The sequence below is a fragment of the Colias croceus genome, chromosome 2, assembly GCF_905220415.1.
Source record: "Colias croceus chromosome 2, ilColCroc2.1".
NCBI lineage: Eukaryota > Metazoa > Arthropoda > Insecta > Lepidoptera > Pieridae > Colias > Colias croceus.
The window spans coordinates 6,109,593-6,132,966 of NC_059538.1; the positions used below are offsets into that span (position 1 = coordinate 6,109,593).

General features: G+C 36.1%; 1 protein-coding gene across 1 annotated transcript; it reads left to right on the forward strand.

The window, feature by feature from the left end:
• Positions 1 to 57: 57 nt before the first annotated feature.
• LOC123705658 (2-oxoglutarate-dependent dioxygenase htyE-like) lies at positions 58 to 22,926 on the forward strand. Its single transcript, XM_045654558.1, has 7 exons — positions 58 to 823; positions 18,254 to 18,369; positions 19,228 to 19,362; positions 20,378 to 20,531; positions 21,488 to 21,708; positions 21,905 to 22,018; positions 22,510 to 22,926. Exons 1-7 carry the CDS (start codon positions 754 to 756, stop codon positions 22,732 to 22,734), a joined length of 1,035 nt encoding a protein of 344 aa, XP_045510514.1. The 5' UTR covers positions 58 to 753; the 3' UTR covers positions 22,735 to 22,926.
• The last annotated feature ends 448 nt before the right edge of the window (positions 22,927 to 23,374 follow it).

A 23,374-nucleotide genomic window follows, 5' to 3' on the forward strand; every position in this document is an offset into this window, starting at 1 on the left:
TGGCGCGAAGTGAGCAGCGGGTGAGCAGCACGGCCGCGGCTGAGTCACAAAGCCGCGAGGCACGACCAGTCACTAGTCACTTGGTGAGAGCCCAGATAGGCAGTAGGCACCGCTCGCGAGCCGCGCTTTCCGCCAGTATCGCTCCGGACGTTGAACGGTTGTAACGTTGCCACGCTGCCGACGCTTTCTCCCGTGTGTTCGAGGCGGTGCGATTTCGACATAACACGGTTGCGAAAGTCTGCGCGATGATATACAAGTGAGAGCTAACGGACGGAGGGTAACGCTCATCGCGCACGGTGAGCCAGTTTATTAGACTAAAAGACATTCGAAACTCGCATCTGTGAGGGACGGGGGGCGCGCGACGCCGTCGGCTCGTACACGCGGGAGCAACGAATCCTAACATATTACTCTGAAAGAGCAACGGAAACCAATTTTTAATGTGTCAAGTCAGTATAGCTTATTGCTGCTACGTCAGATCGCAGAACGCCTCGAGTAGGAACTACAAGGTTATGCAAATGAGTTCTGAACGCTTCTATACCAGGGGTAATCAAAAGACCATTCACAACTTTAATAAACTTTAACGTACGGTTTCGTGCCGTGTACCATAGTGCTTATCTGTATCGTATCCTATTCTTTTGTTATCGTTCGGTGTCACGATCGCTAATTGCTAATTACCTGCGAGAAGTCGTGTGATAAGGCGCAAGAGTGGTGCTAGTGTTCAACGAGAGCAGAACAACAGCAACGAATTCGACAATGGCTGCCCCGAAAGAGGAAACCCTGCTCGCTCGCTGCGAGATTCCCATTATTGACCTGGCGCATATAGGTGAGCATTCAAAACAAATACTGCACTAGTCGATTATACCTAAATAAAGTAACAAAAACCTTCTACCTGCAAAGGAAAGCATTAGTAAACTTAAAATCTTTAATAGTTTTTCGTTTCTTCCATCTTACAATCCTCAAAGACACAAAGAAGAGCATGTTTTACCTGCGTGCATCCTCAATTGTTAGGTATAGGTGGTCGAACTTGAATGCACCCGACAGCTGTGCAGCGAAGTTTCCGATATTATTTGTAATACAATCTTAGATGGATCAGATTTGAACCCAGTCGAGTTCAAAGACCCGAACTTAGCGGATCATTTGTTGCCGTTCTTCCACCTAGTTCCCCTAAAACGTTAAAAACGGTTTCTTACTCATGCAGCTGCATGAAATCACTGAAATTCCCAGTATCTAAGTTATTCACCAATAATAAGTATCAAATCATTAACTTGATTTAACAACACATTAAATATTATAATTATTTATGTCGAATAGGGATTTTTTTTTATTATTTTAATGTTTTTAGCCAAGTAAATAAAAGAAATAAAGATAAGGCTCGCTAGAACTCGATTCTTGAAGGTTTTTTTTTATTACAATTAAACATTATACCTCCATAAACATAATAATTCTGATAAATCTAGTTACCTAGTATGGTTCGTCACTAGGCACCTACCAATAATGAAAGTTTTTACAAAGTACATAGATAGATAGATAATTATACGAGAAATTAATCATTAAACACTATTAGGTACATTGTGAATTAGTAGACCTAATATTTAAGTGAATAGATTTATATATTTTATCTTTATTCAATTATCAGAAATAGGTGAACAGCAAATGAATACCGATTGCTATTAACTAGGTATTTCCTTGAAAGTAGACAAATACATTACGTACTTATCATCAATCATTATTGTTCTTTGGTATTTTAAAATACCATCGATCAATCAATTTGATACTGTTCAAAACACTGATACAGTATCGTTACAATTTGTTTATGTAACGACAACGAAATGAAAATCCAAAGTGACATTACTAATGCCTTTTGAAAAATCATAATCATAAAGATAGGACTGGTTCGCGTAAAAGATAGTTATTGAATGAAGAGGATGAAAAAAAAGTGACTGTATGCGAGGGCAACGGCCGAGCCGTCCGAACCCTTTTGTATAGCCCTCTTTTCCTTCACACGCCATACTTCGTCGGTAATTTACCATGGGACTCTATCCGACACTAATAATAATTCCCTAGTCACCTTATTACACGACAAAATACGTTTAAAAGGTTTCCTATACTTTATTTTGTATTCGATTTTTTAAAATTACCATGCATAACTCATAAATAAGCCTTTGAACAACTCAACTTTTAACTTATCATGAATCTCGAAATTCTCAATTAATATGAAATCTCTATTAACATCATTAGAAATAATCCGTGCTGGATAAATCCCGCAGTAAGTACCTAACTAAGTAGTTATTTTTCCTCTACCATCTACAAATGATAAAATATGCATTCCACGTTGCAACAGGCAATAGGTAAGTACCACAGAAATACATTCAACCTTTGCATTTTATTTCACGACCGCTTACGTTCGTCAAATGATTGAAGGCCACATATTACGATAAGATATAGAGGCAAGCTGTCAAACTCGTTTGCAAAATATTATCAATATATTGAGGTCAAAGTTTCACAAAAAGTTCATTTTATGAGGTAAAAACTCCTACGCGTACCTATATATCACTAAATTAAAATAAGGCTAATAATTTATGCCACAAAGTGGATATTTCCTTAAAAGAGAGTGAAAATTTGAACTTATTTAGCATTAACGTTAATTAGCATATACCTACTACAAAAAACAATACAATAAGCTTGCCTTAAAAATTTAAATGATATAAGAATATTGTGCCATACAGTACAAAGAATAGTGTTTCATAAACGATTTGTTTTCAAATAGTTAGGTGTGTATTGGATAGAAATACATATAATAATAATAAATAAAATCTTTACTAACCAAACCAAAAATCAAAATATAACTGTCTTAATTATGTAATAAGCTATTTTTACTATAACTGTAAAATACCTTGAGTAGTTTACAAATCATACCGTTATCTATAGGTGTCATAGTCAAGCCATGGTGATAATTGGTCTGTCAAATGCAATCACAGACGTTATGACCGATATTCTGTGCATGATTCTTAAATTACGGAGATACTTAATGTCAAAACTGTAAACTATGACTCAGTGGATTAGATCGCAAGCTTGCGCAAGTCAGTCGTTAAAGTTTAGAAATAAATTCCGGAAAATACCCAAATCTGCCCGTTTGTACTTCATTTCTAAAACAATATGGATTAAAATATAGATAGGTATTATAACAGTTCATCGGTTACTTCCAATCCCTACAATAAAAACAATTTCATTGGAAAGTCCCAAGATTAGGACAGTTTTTACAGTTTACTCCGGGCATTAAAATATCGAAAGACATTTTAAAAGTGTTTAAAGCTTGAAAGCTTTAGAGAAATATAAATACATATGTGTATAATCTATTACATACCTGTACTTCAGAAATGCATACTCGTACCAAGAGACACTCATAAAAGGACTAAACTTGAAAAAAATAAATGTGAAGATACTTAATTCATCAACGGAATACTGAAATTAAATATGTATGCAAGACATAAACACGTTCGCCAGTCAAAATCACAAAACAACATCTCAAAACATATTCCAAAATTGAGAAATCGTTCTGGTGTTGATTGCTCTACAATCTAAACAAACAAATCGATTGGGAACGTGTCTCAAAGAATACAAACAAATATTTGTGTTACCTACCTCTGAGGCTCTGACGTACCTACATGTTCTGAGGCATTTCTTAGTATTGTCAGGAATTGAAACTCACATTGTTATGCATTTATATTTATTTCTCTATCGTGTACGCTCAGAAATATGATTGAATGTTTAAACTAACTAGAAAGATCCAGACAATCAAATTACCTCGAATGTATGAAACTAAGCTTATTGTTTTAAAAACAATGTTTTATAATAAACCCCCAATTATTAATTTTAATTTATAAAAAATCACAAATATATGCTATATGCTAAAATTATTGATCCATAACACATATTTATAAAATCATTTAAATTATAAGATATCCCTCCAGCCAAACAGCAGAAAAATGGAATTAAAGATCAACAGTTCCACTCAAATTGATGGCGAAAAATCTTGCATATCAAAATGGTCTGGTCTGTTCCAATTTAGTTTAGTTTAGCTTTATAAGTTACAAAGCCACATGAATTTTATAAGTTACAAAACTTGAATGTTCCGGTACTTCCACGAATCTGTACTCGTTTTTTAGTCTGAGCTAGCAAAATGTTTAAATCGGTCAGTCGGTCAGTACATATACAGTGTACATATACAGCATACATATAAAGAAAATTATATATACTAAATCCTATTCTATCCTTTCCTTCCTACTAAAATTATAAATGCGCAAGTTTGGGAGAATGGATGTATGTGTATGTTTATGTTTGTTACTCTTTCACGCAAATACTACTGAACCGATTACAATGAAATTTAGCACACATATAGAGGGTAACTTGGATTAACACATAGTTTTATCTCGGAAATCTCACGAGAACGGGAACTATGCGAGATTTAATGGGGGCGGAAAGCTAGTATGATATATTCCAAAATTACAGTGCAGGCAAGTAATACATGTTGGTTAATAATAACAATACATAGTGACCTGACTACAATGATGAACTATGTCATGACGCAATTTATGCTATACGTATGCGGTATAATTCATTGTTTACTGAACCTTAGCATAAATGTATTGCCGATATTTGGATATTGAAAATTTGCACAGACCATAAAAGATGGTATGATATCAAGCTTCTCAAACAATGCCACCCATAAGCCATTGTACGACAAACACGCCAACAGCGCGTGATAATTACAAGCATTGTGTATTGCCAAAGTATTGTCCCATACCATATGTGTTAAACAAATTCGCTTGACGATTCCTATATGCACAGAACTATATCGAGACCTTTATGCGTTTAATATTTGGGTTATTCTAATATATATAAATCTCGTGTCACAATGTTTGTCCTCAATGGACTCCTAAACCACTTAACCGATTATAATAAAATTCGCACACCGTGTGCAGTTCGATCCAACTTGAGAGATAGGATAGGTTTTATCCCGGAAATCCCTCGCGAACGGGAACTATGCGGGTTTTTCTTTGAAAACACGGGCGAAGCCGCGGGCGGAAAGCTAGTATAGGTATACGTCAACGTCGACGCCACGATAATACGTAGATATCTTCTTCAATATAATATTCAGCTACGTGTGAAAACATTAAGTACTGATTGGTTACGAACATTTGATATGCTCGCATGCAAATGCAATCAGAATGCTTGATAACGACGTCGATGGTTTATTAAGCGAGGGCTTCTTGGATGGCACGTGTAAAGTGTGCGGACCTGAATTGTTATTATATTTTATAACTCACTTAAAGCTCCACTTGCTTGTTCTATTTTATAAAAATCATGAGCCTATAATATGATTTTTCTGCTCTTCTTTAGAGATATATCTAAACACAAAATCAATTACACATGAGCCATAAAAATTAGTAAAATGAAACAAGATTTATGAATAAAATTAAGACAGTCTTATCTTATAATTTATAATATGTAATTAATTTGCTGTTGATATAAAGTTCCTCCAGCCTTATTCACTCCTTATTAAAATAATAATTATTTTTAACGAAAATAATGATGATTCTGTAATTATAATGGTATGAAAACACTCGACATTTTCAATTTCATCGAGGAAAACCACCAAGTCAAAGCAATTACGCAAACTTGTTCGTTAAACGTGTTAGGGGTTTCCTCTACCAAAACATCGTATTCATCATTCATGAAAAAACGAAAATAATCGTTACTAAACGTTCTAAGAAAACCAACATAATTCGAGAATAAGAAATCAAGGATTTTAGGGAAGTCTTAGAAGTTAGATAATGGGTAACAGTCATTCACAGGGCAATAGGGAAAGAACATTTAAGATAGGTAGGTAGGTATACCTATATTCGGACTGAAGAAGCAGATGCCAATAATGTACCTTAATCATTTAATGTAAAGTATGTGAACCTTTATAAGTTTATTTTATGAATTTATCTGTGGGTATTTTCGCTACTACAAAAGCGAATAGAGCAAAAATAACTTAGATACCTATGAGTCTATATTTAGGTTAAGTTTACCAAAAGGCCGAAGTTACCGATCCATCACAAGACAAAAACATGTTACCTAAGTGGTACAAACAATAAGTACAAAAAAGTGATTGCTGAATACCGACAGCAAAAATAGACTGCGTTACGTTCGGTCAAATGCAAGAAGAGAACGGCACTTCTAAAATAGATTTCACTTTCTATCCCTGTTAGCTTACCTTGGCGGTTTAAACTTTTGACTAGATAGTAGATAGTCCAAAAAGGGTTAATAACTAAGCTATTCGTAAGATTTTATTATTTTGTTATATTTTTCGTCTCTACAGCACAGACTACACATAATAAGTAATAACTAGTAAAACTATCACTTTTCTCTGTACTTGTCTTCGAGTATAGGAAAACATTTATTTTATAATCATGGATGTATATGTAATAATTATAAAAATGTCTTATAATAGGGTAGATACTACTGATATGATATTACGTAAGTAATAATAGAAATTCAAGTGCTCAATGAATAGTAAGAATTTAATTATCAAGAAATTAATATAAATAAAAAATAATGATTTTCATAAAGCACTTTTATCACAATTTTGATAAGGCTTAGCACCTAATGCGATAAGTCCAAAATAAAGCAGGCAAATTATTTTATTTGGTATCTAGGTACCTACTCGCCTGTTTTATGCCGTCACTGATAATTTCATCGGAATAGTTCTACTATCGTGTAAATTAATGATGAAATAATAACACATTTTTAAATATCCAAATACAATACCTACATACATTTATATTTAACTAAAACAACATTTCCGAACTCCGCGATATAGTAAGACGCAAACAAAGAGTTGCTGATAAGAATGTTACTTTAAAAAGGACAATGATTATTAAACCGTCCTCAAATTCCTTTGTTATAACTTCACGTTTAAAATACACGTGTGTTTATCGTAAAAGAATTGAACGTAAACACACTTTTATGGGCTAAGTACTCTAATGCATAATATCCAAATTCTGATATTTATAAACAAAATCATATTAGAATCTTGCGAGAAGCACAAAATTTCGCTTACTATGTTATTATAATATATACCTTTATTACAAAATATAGGCAGTCTTATATAGGTACGATGTTGATCTAAATAATAATTACTCTCAAGAATTAGACCAAATAAAACAGTTTAAAGGACCTGCGGAACAAAGTGATTATGATTACCTAATTGTTTGAATGAAATAATAAGAACAAGGTTAAATGTTATACTCTCCCATTTTTTAAACTGAGTTTAACTGCATACAAACATTATCCAGTTTTATGACATTCTTTTATTAAATAAAGAGATGAGGTGAGTATGTACTATGTACTAGAACATTGACGTTGATAAGATAATATAGTAGGTACCTATTTCAAGATTTAGTTCACGACTAAAACCAACTCGAAATACAATATACTTTACTACCTTATCTACCTAAATTGGAAGTGGATAGATGGCCTAAATCGTTTCAAACATATTTGTATAGGCTAAGGTGGTCAATTTGAACAATAAAAGCAAACAAGACTAAAAGATAGCCTTTAAAGTGTGATTGATATATTTTATGTGGTTAAATTGACAATATAGATATTAGGTAGCCCAGTAACACAAATACAGTAGATAGACATGTGCTCGTTACCTCGTTACAGTATGAAAAGTTTTTTATAATATGTACGTTAATTTAACCAAATTTTCAATTTCTGACATCTATTAAAAATTTGAACGAATGACACATGTAAATTACCACAGAACAGAAAACAAATTACCAACTTTACAATAATTTGTGAAACAAATATTTCAATAAGATTTCTTTTAGTTCTTAGCTGAATATTTGACGAAGATTTTTAAGGATATACTTCATTTTGTGATAAAAGCAAAAGGAAGGAATCAGAAACCGACAAAACCCGGTACCTATTGCTAAATTACAACCACGATATAAATGTAGAAATATGAATTTATATTTCGTTCGTTCGTTCGTTTCAGCCGTGGGACGTCCACTGCTGGACAAAGGCCTCCCTCAAGGATTTCCAGTACGACCGGTCACCGGCGGCCTGCATCCAGCGGCTCCCTGCCACTCGGACCAGGTCGTCCGTCCATCTTGTGGGAGGTCGTCCCACGCTTCGTCGTCCAGTTCGTGGCCTCCATTCCAGAACCTTTCTGCCCCAACGGCCATCGGTTCTACGGGCTATGTGCCCCGCCCATTGCCACTTCAACGTACTAATCCGGCGAGCTATGTCGGTGACTCCGGTTCTCCTACGGATTTCCTCATTTCTGATTCGATCTCGTAGGGAAACTCCGAGCATAGCCCTTTCCATAGCACGTTGGGCGACGCTGAGCTTGTGCACAAGGCCCAGGGTTAGAGGCCACGTCTCTGTTCCGTAGGTCATCACTGGTAACACACACTGCTCGAAGACTTTAGTCTTCAGGCACTGAGGGATTTTGGACGAAAAGATGTTCTTTAACTTCCCGAACGCTGCCCATCCGAGTCGGATTCGACGATTGACCTCCTTCCCGAAGTTGGACCTGCCTAATTGGACGGTTTGTCCTAGGTAGACATATTCGTCAACAACTTCGAGAGTAGAGTTTCCAACAGAGACTGGAGTGGGCACAACATGGACATTCGACATGATTTTCGTCTTGTCCATGTTCATGCTAAGGCCCACTTGTTGTGAAACTCTGTAGAGGTCATCGAGCATTGCATTAAGGTCTTCCATGGATTCTGCCATGACTACGATATCATCGGCAAATCGAAGATGAGAGATGTACTCGCCATTAATATTGATGCCAAGTCCTTTCCATTCCAACAGTTTGAAGGCATCTTCCAAAGCAGCGGTAAAAAGTTTGGGCGAGATGACATCGCCTTGTCTTACACCGCGCTGCAATGGGATTGCCTTTGTACACTGATCTTGTACTCGGACTGACATGTTGGCGTGTTCGTACAAGCTTCTCAATACTTCGATGTACCGATAGTCAATACGGCACCGCTGGAGAGACCTTAACACGGCCCAGGTCTCGATCGAATCGAAGGCTTTTTCATAGTCCACAAACGCTAAGCATAGTGGCAAATTATACTCCTCGGTTTTCTGTATAATTTGCCGCAGCGTGTGGATGTGGTCTATGGTGCTAAAGCCTTTACGGAAACCGGCTTGTTCGGGAGGCTGGAAGTCATCTAACCTGCGTTCGAGACGATTCGTGATAACCCTTGAGAACAGCTTATAAACATGGCTCAAGAGTGATATCGGTCTGTAGTTCTTCAATAGGGTCTTGTCTCCCTTTTTGAAGAACAGAACAACCACACTCCTGCTCCATGCTTCAGGCGTTGTGCCCTCGAGTAAGGCGGAATTAAATAGCCTCTGTAGCATTCTGAGGATTGGTTTTCCACCCGCTCTCAGAAGCTCAGAGGTGATTCCGTCCTCACCCGGCGCCTTGTTGTTCCTAAGCTGTTTCAGAGCTATCCTAATCTCGTACAGGCTGATGTCCGGGATATCTTCGGTGAAATGTCGGGTTAGTCGGGCTCTTGGGTCTTTCGCCGGACTAGAAACAGGCTTGGCAACTGAGGTGTAAAGTTGCCGGTAGAACCTCTCGACCTCTCCTAATACCTCTGGCTTGGCCGACACTACTACGCCACGATCTGTCTTCAGCTTCGTCAGCTGGCTCTGCCCAATAGACATATCTCTTGCAAACACTTTCGAGCCTTGGTTTCGCTTAATCGCTTCCTCAATGCTTGAAGCATTAAAGGAGCGAATGTCGTGCCGCAGAGATTTAGATATCCGTCTATTGAGCTGCCTATATGACTTAGCATCTTCAGATGTGCGCAGTGGCATTGAGCGCCGGTCTGCCATTAGTTTCAGAGTTTGGTCCGAGAGTTTTTGCGGATTTACTTTACGGGTTTTAAAGTGGGACCCAACCGCGCGGATAGTTTCTACCAGCCTGTTATTTAGATCGTCCACAGAGACGCTACTGTCGAGGCAAGCGAAGCGATTTTGGAGCTCCAGTTGAAAGCTTTCGGGGTTTTGGATCTTGGCATGGCAAGGGCGGAGCGTAGACTTCATTAGACGTGATCTTTCACGTTTGACATTAATATTCAAGATGCCTCGTACCATTCGGTGATCGCTTCCGGTTTTCACCCTATGGATCACAGAGACATCTTTGAATATTTGTCTCTTCGTGGTCATAATGAAGTCTATCTCATTTTTCGTCCTTCCATCCGGGCTCAGCCAGGTCCACTTCCTGTGATTCGGTTTCTGGAAGAAGGAATTCATCATAAAGAGTCCTTCCTTCTCCAGAAAATCAGCAAGTTTCTGGCCCCTCGGATTACGTTGCCCAAACCCAAATTGCCCCACTCTCAACTCATCATCGCCTCTCTTCCCCAACTTTGCGTTGAAATCTCCCATCACAACATTGAAGTGTGTTTTCGAGGTATGTATGGCTCTACTTACGTCCTCATACATAATCTCCACTTCTTCATCGGAGTGAGCCGAGGTCGGTGCGTAAACCTGTATGACCTTCAGCGAATATCTTTGAGATATTCTGAGTATAAGGCACGCTACCCTGCTCGACACGCTCTCGATGCTTACGATGTTGTTGACGAGAGATTTGTGGACGATAAACCCGACTCCACCTTGGGACTGTTGGTCGCCCTCCCGGTAGAAGAACAAATTACCAGACGTCAACGTTATCGTGTCCTCCCCCTCTCTTCGGACTTCTGATAACCCTATGACATCCCATCGTAATTTGCTCAATTCTTCTTCCAGCTCAACTATCTTTTCGTCCGTCCTCAATGTGCGTGCATTGTATGTTACCAGGGCCAGGGGTCGTGTGGAGTGGTAGCCGGATCTCATCCGGTGATTCTTAGCACCCCTTGCCCCGCCGTTACCATGGCCGCTACCGTAGCCTGGAATAGCGGGGCTGCCGGGTACTAGGGGCCTGGTTGGTGGTGTGCTATCCATGAGGGGATAATGCCAGTACTCGCCACGCTTGGCAGGCGGGTTGGCGAGCGCAGTTGGTGGTAGGTAATGAATCGCGGAACGCTGCTGCCCGTTCCGGTATGATGTATCCCTTAGTCGCCTTTTACGACACCCACGGGAGGAGATGGGGAGGTGCTATTCTTAAACCGGCACCCCACGGCCAATAATAAATTTTTTTTAGGCGAATTTATATTTACATACGGGTAAATATCTGATTCATGTTTAGAAACAAATTTCTGACGTACACGAAATTTCCACATAAATCCCACGTTAAACAAACCTACCTACATGAGTTGTTAGTTTGTACATGAGATGGTAGTCATTCGTTTTCCTCTTTCCTTGACCACTTCACAATGACTTTTAAAAACAGCCAATTCTTTTTCCCTACAAAATTTTGTCTTCATTTTCCTAGAAACATATTTCAAGCATATTTTATTCACATATTTGATATTATGATATCAGGATATGGAGAAATGTTTGCAAGAAATATTATATACCTACCTACTTAAATCGTATCACAAATGAAGTTATATATGTATATTCCTAACTACTGACATTTCGTGCATTTATCACGCTGATAGCTTACAGTCACGAATTGTGACGTCACCATCCTGTAATTACATTAAATGAATAATTATTAGACGTTTGAAAAAACTGTGAAACAAAGGATACATGACCTTCATGATTTCGTCAGAGTTCTAAGACGACCTAAGATTCGACAGAGGCTAAACCGAAGCGCTTCCGCAATTTATACACATCTATATTACGTTGACGTATATTATATTAATGATATTAAACTCGGAAAGAAACGTATTCATGGAAGAAGACATCACTTTTATTTATATTCAGGTTCTTCTTTTGCTACGTTTTATTATCACAAAACAAGTTCTATCACTACATAGTAAAGTTCTTTTTTCTGTCCCTATGTCCCTTTGTATGCTTAAATCTTTAAAACTACGCAACAGATTTGATGCGGTTTTTTTCAATAGATAGAGTGATTCAAGAGGAAGTATATAATTTATTAGGTTTTAGACAAAGCGGGCGAAGCTGCGGAGTGCGGGCGTTAAACTAGTAATCTACATAATAATTATGTAATTCACCGAGCAAAATATAGGTACACCATTCTAACATTAAATAAAATATGAAAGAAAAATAATTGTCACTTCTTGGTTTAGCAATTGAGTCTACGATTCAGCATTTTAATTATCTAGAATCTAGATTATAAAACTTGTAATTACTTACACAACATAAATTTCCTGTCAATCAAATGATTAGGTACAATAAATTAGTATGCAATAGTAATGTAATAAACAAATGTTACAATGTGTCATTTTAAAGTATGTACCTAGTTAATTATTTGGTATACTGAATGGTTATTATTTTATTAACCAAAATGTTACCTAACAAGTATATAATATTCTACATAGGTATTAAAGATTTTATTAAATGATTTAAAACAAGTATTATAGAGAATTTAAATAGTAAAGATATCTCATAATATATCAAAGAAGCACCAAATATTGTGTATCATTAAAACCTTAGACATCTTAGACAGATTTTGTTGAGATAGCCAAAGCAGAAATATTTCTTACAAAGTGACCAAATGCAAGTCGAACTCCCACACTCAGAGTATGGCAATGCTGTAACGGGCCTAACGGGTAACCAATAACCATAGTATTAGAAAATTTAATTTCATAATAACTGTGGCCGACGCAGAGCCTCATAAAACACAAATACCTACTGATTTTTGCATAGTACCACAGAAATTAAAATAACAGTTCAGATGATTAGTAGCGGTATCTACAGATCTACTACATACACCACAGTCTCAGAAAGTAGTGTGTGTGTGTGTGTGTGTGTGTGTGTGTGTGTTTTTTCTTATTACCTAGGTATGTTAATAGGTTCCCTGAGTTTGCGTTTGATTACATGAGAAAACTATATTATCACGTCTCCGAATGAATAAGTAGGTAACTTTAGCAAATTAGATACTGACAGAAGACAAATTAAAGGTATAACAATGGAAGATAAAAACAATCGAAGTTACGCCTTTAGTACACCGACGCGTTCGCGTGCGGCAGCGAAACATCGAAAAATCTGTCAGTACTATGGCAGGATTTCGCATATGATATGTCTCACTCTAGCACATAGATAGATGAAATAGTTGCGTCCTTGTCAGTATAGTTTCGCAAGGAACTGCGAAATGGCCATTACACAGACGCATTGCGAAACAGTTGCGAAAACATTGCTGTGTACTACGCCTTTTTGGTACACCGACGCATTCGCGAGCGGCAGCGAAAAAACGAAAAATCTGTCAGTAGTATGGAAGGTTTTCGCATATGATATGTCTCACTCTAGCACATAGATAGATGAAATAGTTGCGTCCTTGTCAGTATTGTTTCGCAAGGAACTGCGAAATGGCCATTACACAGACGCATAAGTTTCGCTAGTGAAGTTTCGCGTGAGTTTCGCATCGCATAGCGTCCGCTCGCATTCTGTCGGTGAGGACAGATTTTCGCGTCCATGGACAATGATATTATATAGAAGTGATATAGAAATAATATATACTAGCTTCCGCCCGCGACTCCGTCCGCGCGGATGTCGGTCTTCGCGTGGATGGTTTATTTATCCATTTTGAATACCTCTGACAATAACATCTTATAAATATCTATTGGACCCAATTCCCAAATACGGCTAGGCCTATAATAATACGCAACGTGTGTTCGCGGTTCTACGGAACAACGTCTATGGATAAAACTGAAAAATTAAGATTATTTTTTTTCTACGTATTTTTCCAGGATAAAAAGTATCCTATTTTACGCCCAGGATAATAAGGTATAATTATACCAAGTTTCATCGAAATCGAACCGCTAGTTTTCACGTGATGCCTTCACATACAGACAGACAGACAGACAGACAGACAGACAAAAATTTTTTTAATCACATATTTGGGTTTGGTATCGATCCAGTAACACCCCCTGCTATTTATTTTTTCAATATTTTCAATGTACAGAATTGACCCTTCTACAGATTTATTATATGTATAGATATAGACAAGAGGTACCTAGATACGCCACCAACGTGCCAAAATGCCAATTGCCATGGCAACTATTTGTTTATTTATATACTATATTGTGATTTGTGAGTATTATAATAACGTATCTATACATAAAATATCATTGGCCATGGATGCCGAAAATACTGAATTATTTTTGCATTCTATTCGAGATTATCCCGTATTATACGCAATTGGACACGCAGATTATAAAAATACGTACAAAAAAGAGGTAGCATGGAGAAAACTTCAAGAAAAGACTCTGATAGATGGTAAAAAATTTATTGTTTATATTTCATACATTTTATGTTTTTAATTTTCTTTGAAATAATTTACAAATTGTGATCGAACATTAAGCGCTGCTAAGTCTGCCCTATGTCTATTGGCATGCATTGGTACGAATGCTCCTAAAGTGTCCGAAAATTGTTTATTTTCGTATGTGTATACTGCAGCTTTAACAATTTTAATAGTATTATTCAAATCTGTTTCAAAGGGCCTCAAGAATATTCTAAATTTTTGTGCTAAAATGCCAAACGCACATTTTACTACTACTCGTGCCCTACTTAATGATTTATTAAATCTTTTTTTATCATTGTCATTCATTGCTGCGTCTCTTGTCTCATTAGAAAGGTTTCTAATTTAAATCTTCAATGAATACATGTGGTGTAGTCTGTTTTGAAACCTGGCAAAGGTTTTGGAGCTGGCAAATTCAGATACCGTCCACTTTTTAAAAGCTGATAAAATGATGAGTTCTCAAATATTGTAGTATCGGAATCTTTACCATAATTATGATCCTACATCTATGTAAGTAAATTTGTAATGTGGATCAACTATTGCCAATAACACAGTAGAAAATCGTTTTTTATAGCAATAGAACAGTGAGCCGCTGTTAGGTGGAAATTTAATAACAATATGCTTGCCGTCAATACTCCCGAGGCAATTAGGAAAACCCCATTATTATTTCCAATCATGTTTAAGTAGAAGGAACCGGGATGTACTCTGGCTGTAGTATTTTCCAAATTTGTTCGCATACTTGAGTTACTATCTTTGAAACGGTGCATTCACCCAAACGATAAGAAAAATATATTGTTGTATATGTGTCACCAGTTGCTAAAAATGACATTGACTGAGATGACATTCTGAAATTACGTCTGCACCTGCAGTCGTCAAAAATGACAATGGCATATCAATGCGAAAAAGTTGCGAAACATTGCTGTGTACTAACGTTTCGCTGATATTTCGCTACGCTGTAGTTTCGCAGAGATTCGCTGCCGCACGCGAACGCGTCGGTGTACTAAAGGCGTTAGAACGGATTTCCTCATTAAAATAATAATTCACATTAAATATGAATATGACGGAATGATAATAGAGAAAACAATACACATATTCATCGAAACAATGGAGCAATATATTTTCTACATCAATGGACTTTTTACCGTCTAAAGAACACCGTTTAAACTGAATTCCCATCAAACTTTTCATATTCTTTATTAGCTGTTAAGTTCTATAATCTATTAATTATTATGTGCTAAGATAGTACAGTAAATGTAGCAAAGTGTAAACTTCTGAATATAAATATTTTGTAGGTACTTGCAAAGATTGCTACAACGATGACTAAGAAGTAAATAACTACTTACTAATAAACTCAGACAGATGTGCCACCGATTATCGCAGTATGATTAAGACAGTATACCGCAGTCTTCCTGTCATATCCTCACCAGTCACCTAATCACAAAGTACATACATACACAAATCACGGATTACTTTTATTAGAGCAATGCTCTTTGCGTGCTCATCTCGTGTTCTCGCTTGAGTACACGGTGAATTAATCATTGAATATGGGTCAAGCGTTTGTTCTAAATTCATAACCGATAAAGCAATAAAATTAGTACGCGCACCTACTCATATGTTAGCTTATAAATCTGCATCCATCATATTGTCAACGATCGACGCTCGTTTATGTTGGAAAATATGAAATTATTACGAAATATTCTTTGAATTTAAGTGAAATAAGTGTGTATCTACTTAGTAACATAAGTGTCATATGATATTTTAAAACGCGAATTCACTGTAATAGGTAACAATAAACATCACAATCGTAACTCACATCTATTTTACAACGGCGTTATACCTATCAGATAATTTTATCTAATCCAACTTCCAAAAATCATATCTAAAGTTGCCTAAAATTAAATTATCACTGACCAAACAGACGGTTGATTTGTCTTATAATTGTATGTGGAACATACAATTATAAGACAAAAAGTAAATTACTAAAAGCATTCCAAATTTATGTCAATTACCAATTTTGTATACCTACTGACTTGTACGCGGATTGCGGATATAGCATACACAATGTGATATTGAAAATAAATGGAATTGGCTTCATTGTTGTAGGTAGTAAGTATTAGTTATTTAATTAATCAACGTTTAAAACACCGATATCGAATAAAACACCGAATGGCCCTAAAATAAGTATAATGTTCCTACGAATCAATAATAGACAAACAAAATTATAAAAATACGTGTGGCACTCGGGGACTGCCGTGGTAAAGCTATTGCATAGCATGCCTTCAAGCCACACGCTTCACGCTCCGAGCCCGTCGGAGTGGGGAGCGTGAGGATTTTCGTTACGGAATTTCTCGATTCGGTCCCCGCGCTCAAGGCCCGCGATAGAAGCTATGCAATAGCTTAATAAAACTGTTTGGTCTTCAACTTGATTATAAAAAATGCACACTACACATGTAAACATTAATTAAATATATAATATAATTATTAACAATTAATTTAATTAAATTTATACGATCCCGTTTGTCAATAAAAATCAAATTATCTTAATTAATCTTATTGTAAGGGGCAAAATCACAGATCATTTTCAATGGAAACAATGCCCAATGGGTAAACCAATAGACCCTACCTATGGGTTAGTAGATTAAACCATACCTTTGTGCTTAAATTGTTATTTTTTTCATCATCAATAGCTAGGTATATTAAATATTATTATAACTTCAATGAGTATGAATCGAGCAGGTAAAGATGCTTTATTGAAAGTAAGTGTAAATAATTTTAAATGCATTTGACCTAGACGCATCAACAACACAAAATACAAGTAAGCATAGGTCGGTGACAGAATCGTGTCATGGCCGGACCTTTACTAACTCTGAACGATCTGTATATTTTATTTTAATACACCTTCTCACGTTTTTAAATAGAAACATATTTATAATGGGTGTTTGACGTTTTAAATGATGTAAATAATTTGTCTCTATTTTTATTTTTGGCATAAAGCAGCTGCTTCGAAATTGGTGGTTTTTTGCATATAAAATCGAGAGGTATTCTTTAAATTAATTATGCAAAAACATACTTCTTGTATATCTATTGAGACATATATCTTGTTCAAAAGCATTGTTAAAAAATCAAATGTTTCACACACTATGTAAGTTTTTATTGCTGCTCAAATAACAAAATGTATTTTTTAATAACGTTGATATCTTAAATGGAGAACATTGAACTGAAACAATTTCTAATAACTCCACAAATATTTTGTTAGCATGACATAAATGTTTCATCACTATTATAAAATCTTAAAACATAACAATCGAGTGGAGCGTAAAGTTACTTGTTTTTCATCATTGTGTTTTATTGAATCTTGTTTAAATTATAATTGAAACACATGTCTTACGCATTAACAATAAAGAAGAGGATAAAAATAATACTTTTTGACTTCATACGTCATTGTAGTGACCTTATTATATCCTTGCATAACCCCTGGTATTTTAATGAAACTGTTACTTTCGAGTTTTTGCAAGACGTCTATGAAAATCAATATTGTTGCAGATGGTAGAAACGTAATTTAAAATTTAACGTTTAAATTCAAAAAATATTATAATTCATCTTGATTTAAATCGTACTTTAATTTTGGAGAACAATAAGAAAATAAAAACACTGAATTAGGTGGAAGATCAAGCAGAGAGTAGAGACCGTTTTAAAACAATGATAGACTCTTTATGATATTATGTAGAATTTTTTATATGTATTGGATTTTTCTTTCGTACCGTTTCGAATTAAAATAATTTTGATTGCAATTGTCTTCAAAAAAAAAATAGCAGGCATGTTTCTTCAAAATACATACTTATAACAAATTATGTATTATAGTTTAACATCATATTTCAGGTACGGAAATATGTCCTATGAAATCTGTAGTAAAAAGAATCGGACAACAGTTGTTTGCCGCTCTTAGTACCAAGGGCTTAGCAATGCTTGTTAACCATGGCGTCGCTGAGGATAAGGTAATTAAAAAACAAAGTTTTCAAAGTAATCGACACCTAATGCATGTTTAATGTTTTTCCGATAGATAGGTAAACAATCGTTAACATTTTTCTCTAAGGCCCAGCACACATGGCGAAACGCAACTGCAACGAAACCCTTTTGGAATTATAGGTTTGAAACCAGTTTCAAACGTTTTCCACACACGCCGCAACCTAAATATGATGAAATTAGTCACAATCATTCCGATTTTGAGACCAGACAGACGTCTCCAAAATGTCTAGTTCAAGTGATGAAGAAGTTCTGGTTCTGTATTTGTATCTTCGACAAAAAAAGAGGCGTAAAAGAAGAAGTATGTGGTTACATCCCTACATTGAGAAGAATATCAACTGCCGTATCAGTATCATTCTTGCGAGAGTAGCTTGAAAATGTTGTATTGTACAAGCAAGGATGCTTCTCAACTTCCAATACGAATTGAATGTTTTTATTTTCGTCGCCAGCCATTTTGTCGAACAGAAAAGACGCCAAATCCGACACGAGTTTCCTGCACGCTGGTTTCAAAGCAACTGATCTGCAACGCGTTTCAAACCGGTTTCAAACTAGTTGCGATGTGTGTTGTCTCTCAAAGGTATCTATGGCATAAACTCAAATGTAACTCAAAAGTAACTAGTAGTTGCAGTTTCGTTGCAGTTGCGTTTCACCATGTGTACTGGGCCTAACGCTAACCAGTTTAACTTGGGAATAGCAATGAACATTGCATGTACTGATTTTTTTTTGTAAAACAGATAAATACATATTATGAAATTTACACATCCAGAAACTGGTACAGACCGTCTTGTATATAAAAAAAATTCAAGTAATGCTTCAACGTATTTTTCCAGCTGAAGGCGGTATACGCTGATCTGGACAACTTTTGTGCCCTCCCCGAGGGCTGTCAGGCGCAGTATCTTCGCAACCCTGTCAACAAACATGGCTACGTTCGTCCCGGAACCGAGCAATTCGATAATACTAAAAAGGTAATAATAACTTCTTACATAAAATTATTCTCGGCTACGAAAGGATAAGACTACAGATTAAACTTTTTATAATGCGGTAAATCATTTTCTTATAACTGTATCTACATATTTAGAATCGATACAATTTTAAGCGTACAGTCATAAAGCATTTTCTATGATCTTTTCTTAGGATCTTTTCATGAATTTCCATCCACGTTATTCATATTCACAATCAGACTTTTGTTAAACCGTTGTTGATACAATTTCTTTTGATATATACAAGTTCTGTATACCAGGAATATGTTTCGCAAGTAGGCAACAGTTGTGGAAACCAAATCATAGTGATTTTAAATGAGATAAAAAGTTGTTTTGAAACTTGTTTAGAAATTCTAATCTATTTCTGTATGAACCAGTTGCAGGATGAATGATCTAACTATAATTTAAATATCTCCCTAACGGTTCCAGAGCCTATTTCTCTGTAGTCTCTAGAATGAAATAGAAAATAATTTATATAGGTTGGTAACCGGTTACACATACACACGCAGTCACGTAATCCTGATGTTACTGTCTCGAGGAAAATTATACTGTTCAGTTTTAATGGATAATGATTGGATTCTGAAACTTTCCGCATAAAATTATATATATTCTTTTTTCTATGTAATTATTTCATAGTCGCCTGTAAATTGTAATACCTAGTTCATATCCAGAACTGTATTTTTCTATGACACCGGTTAATAATATTCATACCAGTAAAGGTAGTAATAATTTACACGCGCTTTATTTTACACAGCGATAAAATTGCCATTATTATACCGTTTAAAAAAAAACAATATTATGGTTTTCGCGATTTAATATTAAAATATTATTGGAAGTACTTATATAACATTTTCTCGAACAATTTTCTTAAGCAAAATAGTGTTCAGAATAGGTAGGTATGTGTTCAAATGATCGCGGAACAACACATGGAAAACTTGTTCAAGGAAATATTAGCGTACAATAACTAGCTATTGTTAATTGCGTTTTTTTATTAATACAGGAATTACGTCATTCGTTCAACATCACGACGCTGTCGGCTGCGTCGATGCCTGCGCAGGAGGAAGTCCCGGAGTTTACTACACACACCGTACCCCTGGCTCATGACCTCACCAATCTTTCTAGAGTCCTCTTGCAAGCTCTGGCTTCAGTCTTCGGTAATTATAAAAATTAAAGATACACGCTCGTCTTGTACCTCACACGCGTAGTCTTTATAAGTATAATAACCTAGATACTAACACGCTTTTCCTCGTTTTATAGTTGTTTACGAGTAACCTAGAAACTTATCGAAACGCCATAAAAGTTGCAAGGATTTTGTTCGCACTTATCATGATTATATTTATGATCATACTTACTCGTGAGTGAAGGATTGCCAGAAGTTTTGAATTGCAAACAGTCGAATCACTCAATGGAAATGAATCTACACATAATTATAATAATAGATTCCTTTCCAAGAAATAATAAACACAGATTACGTTATAAGTCCTATTCTTTGGATCCATAATATAATTAATGTTGTTTGTGTTTCTTGATGTTTGTGCTCATCATGGATTGTCACATTTAAATTCCAATATATTTTTTAATCTTGCATAATATTTTGCTTCGCCTCGTATTATAACTGATTTAATATATTATAAAAAATAACAAAAAAAGATGAAAAAAATATTAACTATCAATAAATAAATAAAAAAAAAACATAATCCAACTGACTTCATGTAACGCAGTCCTCCATATTATTCATAATACTTGTCAAACCAGAAATCGCTAATCCTGATTACATTTTTTTCTTGTTGGTTTAAATGTTTTAAATCTTGTAAATTTGCTTTATAAATAAATATTTTAAACAAATGATAAGATATCTAAATAATGTGGGTATTCTTAAATAATATTGAATGCACCTTTATTCAATTCACACAACGTTTCTTAATCTAGGTAATTCATAGACAGTAGACTTCAAAACATACATACACACAGAACAGTAAAAACTTATGTGTACATACATATATGTAATGTTATAAACTAGTTACTAGATAATGTACCATCATTAACAATATAGGGACTAACGTCTAAACACACCGCACCGCCTTAAAACTAACGTCATATTATTATACAGGGTTACCAACATCAGCTCTGTTAGCCTGTCACTCCGGCATGCTAAAGAGCGACGCGGACAGGAACAACCCCTCGTGCATGCAACTGCTGTACTACCCGCCCGTACCACCCGAGGACAAAGGGCCCTGTTGCCATGACGCCATCGCCTACACCCGCTGTGGGGCTCACAGTGATCGTTGTACTTTCACGCTCGTGGCCCAGGACTCGGAAGGTGGTCTTGAGGTGAGTTATGATAATATACAATTTATTGGATTTCTACGTTTCGATGTTGTACCGACAAAATTTGTGAACTTTATATAATTGGTTAATACAAACATTTTGAAAAAAAAAGATTGATCGAATCTTTAAATCAATTTAAACATTTAATACGGTCTATTAAATTATATTCCAAATTAATAAATTTTGTGAATATTTTCAGGTGAAGTTGAATGGCAGTGAAAAATGGCAAGCCGTAGGCCATCTTCCTGGAGCTATTCTGGTGCAGACTGGAGAACTTCTCGCTAACTGGACTTCCAATTTGCTTCCTGCTATGGTAAGCTATTTTATTTTGAAAATAACGCAAATCATGATAGTGATAAACGCAATCCCAAGTAGTTAAAATTTAATAAACGCGTGATAAATATTTATATTACTCTTATTGTAAAGAGGCTTATCATGCAATTTAAATTGCACCACTCTAGAAATCTATATTCACAGAATATAAGTACCATTACAGCATTTTGTGATAATTATCGCATAATGACGCATCACACTCATGATTACATTATACTTCAATAATAAACCGCTTTCCGACGTCATTTGATGACCATCTGATAATAATTTACAGTCTTTTCTGGCATATAATATGTTATATAGATAATACAGGATTGTAGGCAGAAAAATCTACTCATCTATTCCATACCATGCAACCCAAAAACCCCTGCAAACGTATAGGATTGTGTGGGCACAGTGTCATGGTATATATTTGTTTATTATGACAAATCCTGCTTTATTTATGTACTCATATCACTACTTTTCTTCCAGATGCACCGCGTGGTGATACCTGATGGTACATACGCGCGCGCTCGCGGCCGGCACTGCGTTGCGTTCTTCTGCCACCCCGACGAGGGCGCCACAGTGCCGACCCTCGCCATGGCCCCCACGCCCGCCCCCCCGACCTTCACCCCCCACACGCACATCACTCTCCACCACCGTCTCCTTAACGCGGCCCATCACATCCAAAAGCGATTCAGGGAAACGTACGCGTGACTAGTACGCGGTAGTGGGAAGAGCGCGACCGCTTCGCGAAAAACATTCGGATGATTCACGCGTTTCGCAACAGCTGCTTTCGCCGAAATGTAGTTATTGACTTATTGCGCGATACGTTTGAAAGTTTGAAGCGACTTTTTATATTTGCATTTATAATAAACAGCTGAGTTGTAGAGACTTCTAGCGAAGTTTATTATGAGCAGGGCTCGGAACCGGTTTGAAAAGAGCGGTTAATTTAGATTATATACCGGTAAATATATCGTTCCTTCATTTACCGGTTAAACAAGTGAACTGTTTATAAGTAACCCAAATGATTAAGGTTACCGGTTACTTCTGCACAAACGGTTTTGACACCCAAATTAACCGGTTAATTCCTTTATTATTTTTGCCTCATTTTTTAACGCTTGCCACAAGATATAGTGAATCTAATATCTATACATATAATAAATCTGTAGAAGGGTCAATTCTGTACATTGAAAATATTGAAAAAATAAATACCAGGGGGTGTTACTGGATCGATACCAAACCCAAATATGTGATTAAAAAAATTTTTGTCTGTCTGTATGTTCAGGCATCACGTGAAAACTAACGGTTCGATTTCGATGAAACTTGGTATAATTATACCTTATTATCCTGGGCA

What these genes read in the sequence shown, in the direction of transcription:
- LOC123705658 (XM_045654558.1), top strand. Translation starts at nt 754, where the DNA reads ATGGCTGCCCCGAAAGAGGAAACCCTGCTCGCTCGCTGCGAGATTCCC. An exon ending in AGCTCTGGCTTCAGTCTTCG is followed by an intron (nt 20,532 to 21,487) that starts GTAATTATAAAA and finishes ATTATTATACAG; the next exon opens with GGTTACCAACATCAGCTCTG. An exon ending in ACTCGGAAGGTGGTCTTGAG is followed by an intron (nt 21,709 to 21,904) that starts GTGAGTTATGAT and finishes GAATATTTTCAG; the next exon opens with GTGAAGTTGAATGGCAGTGA.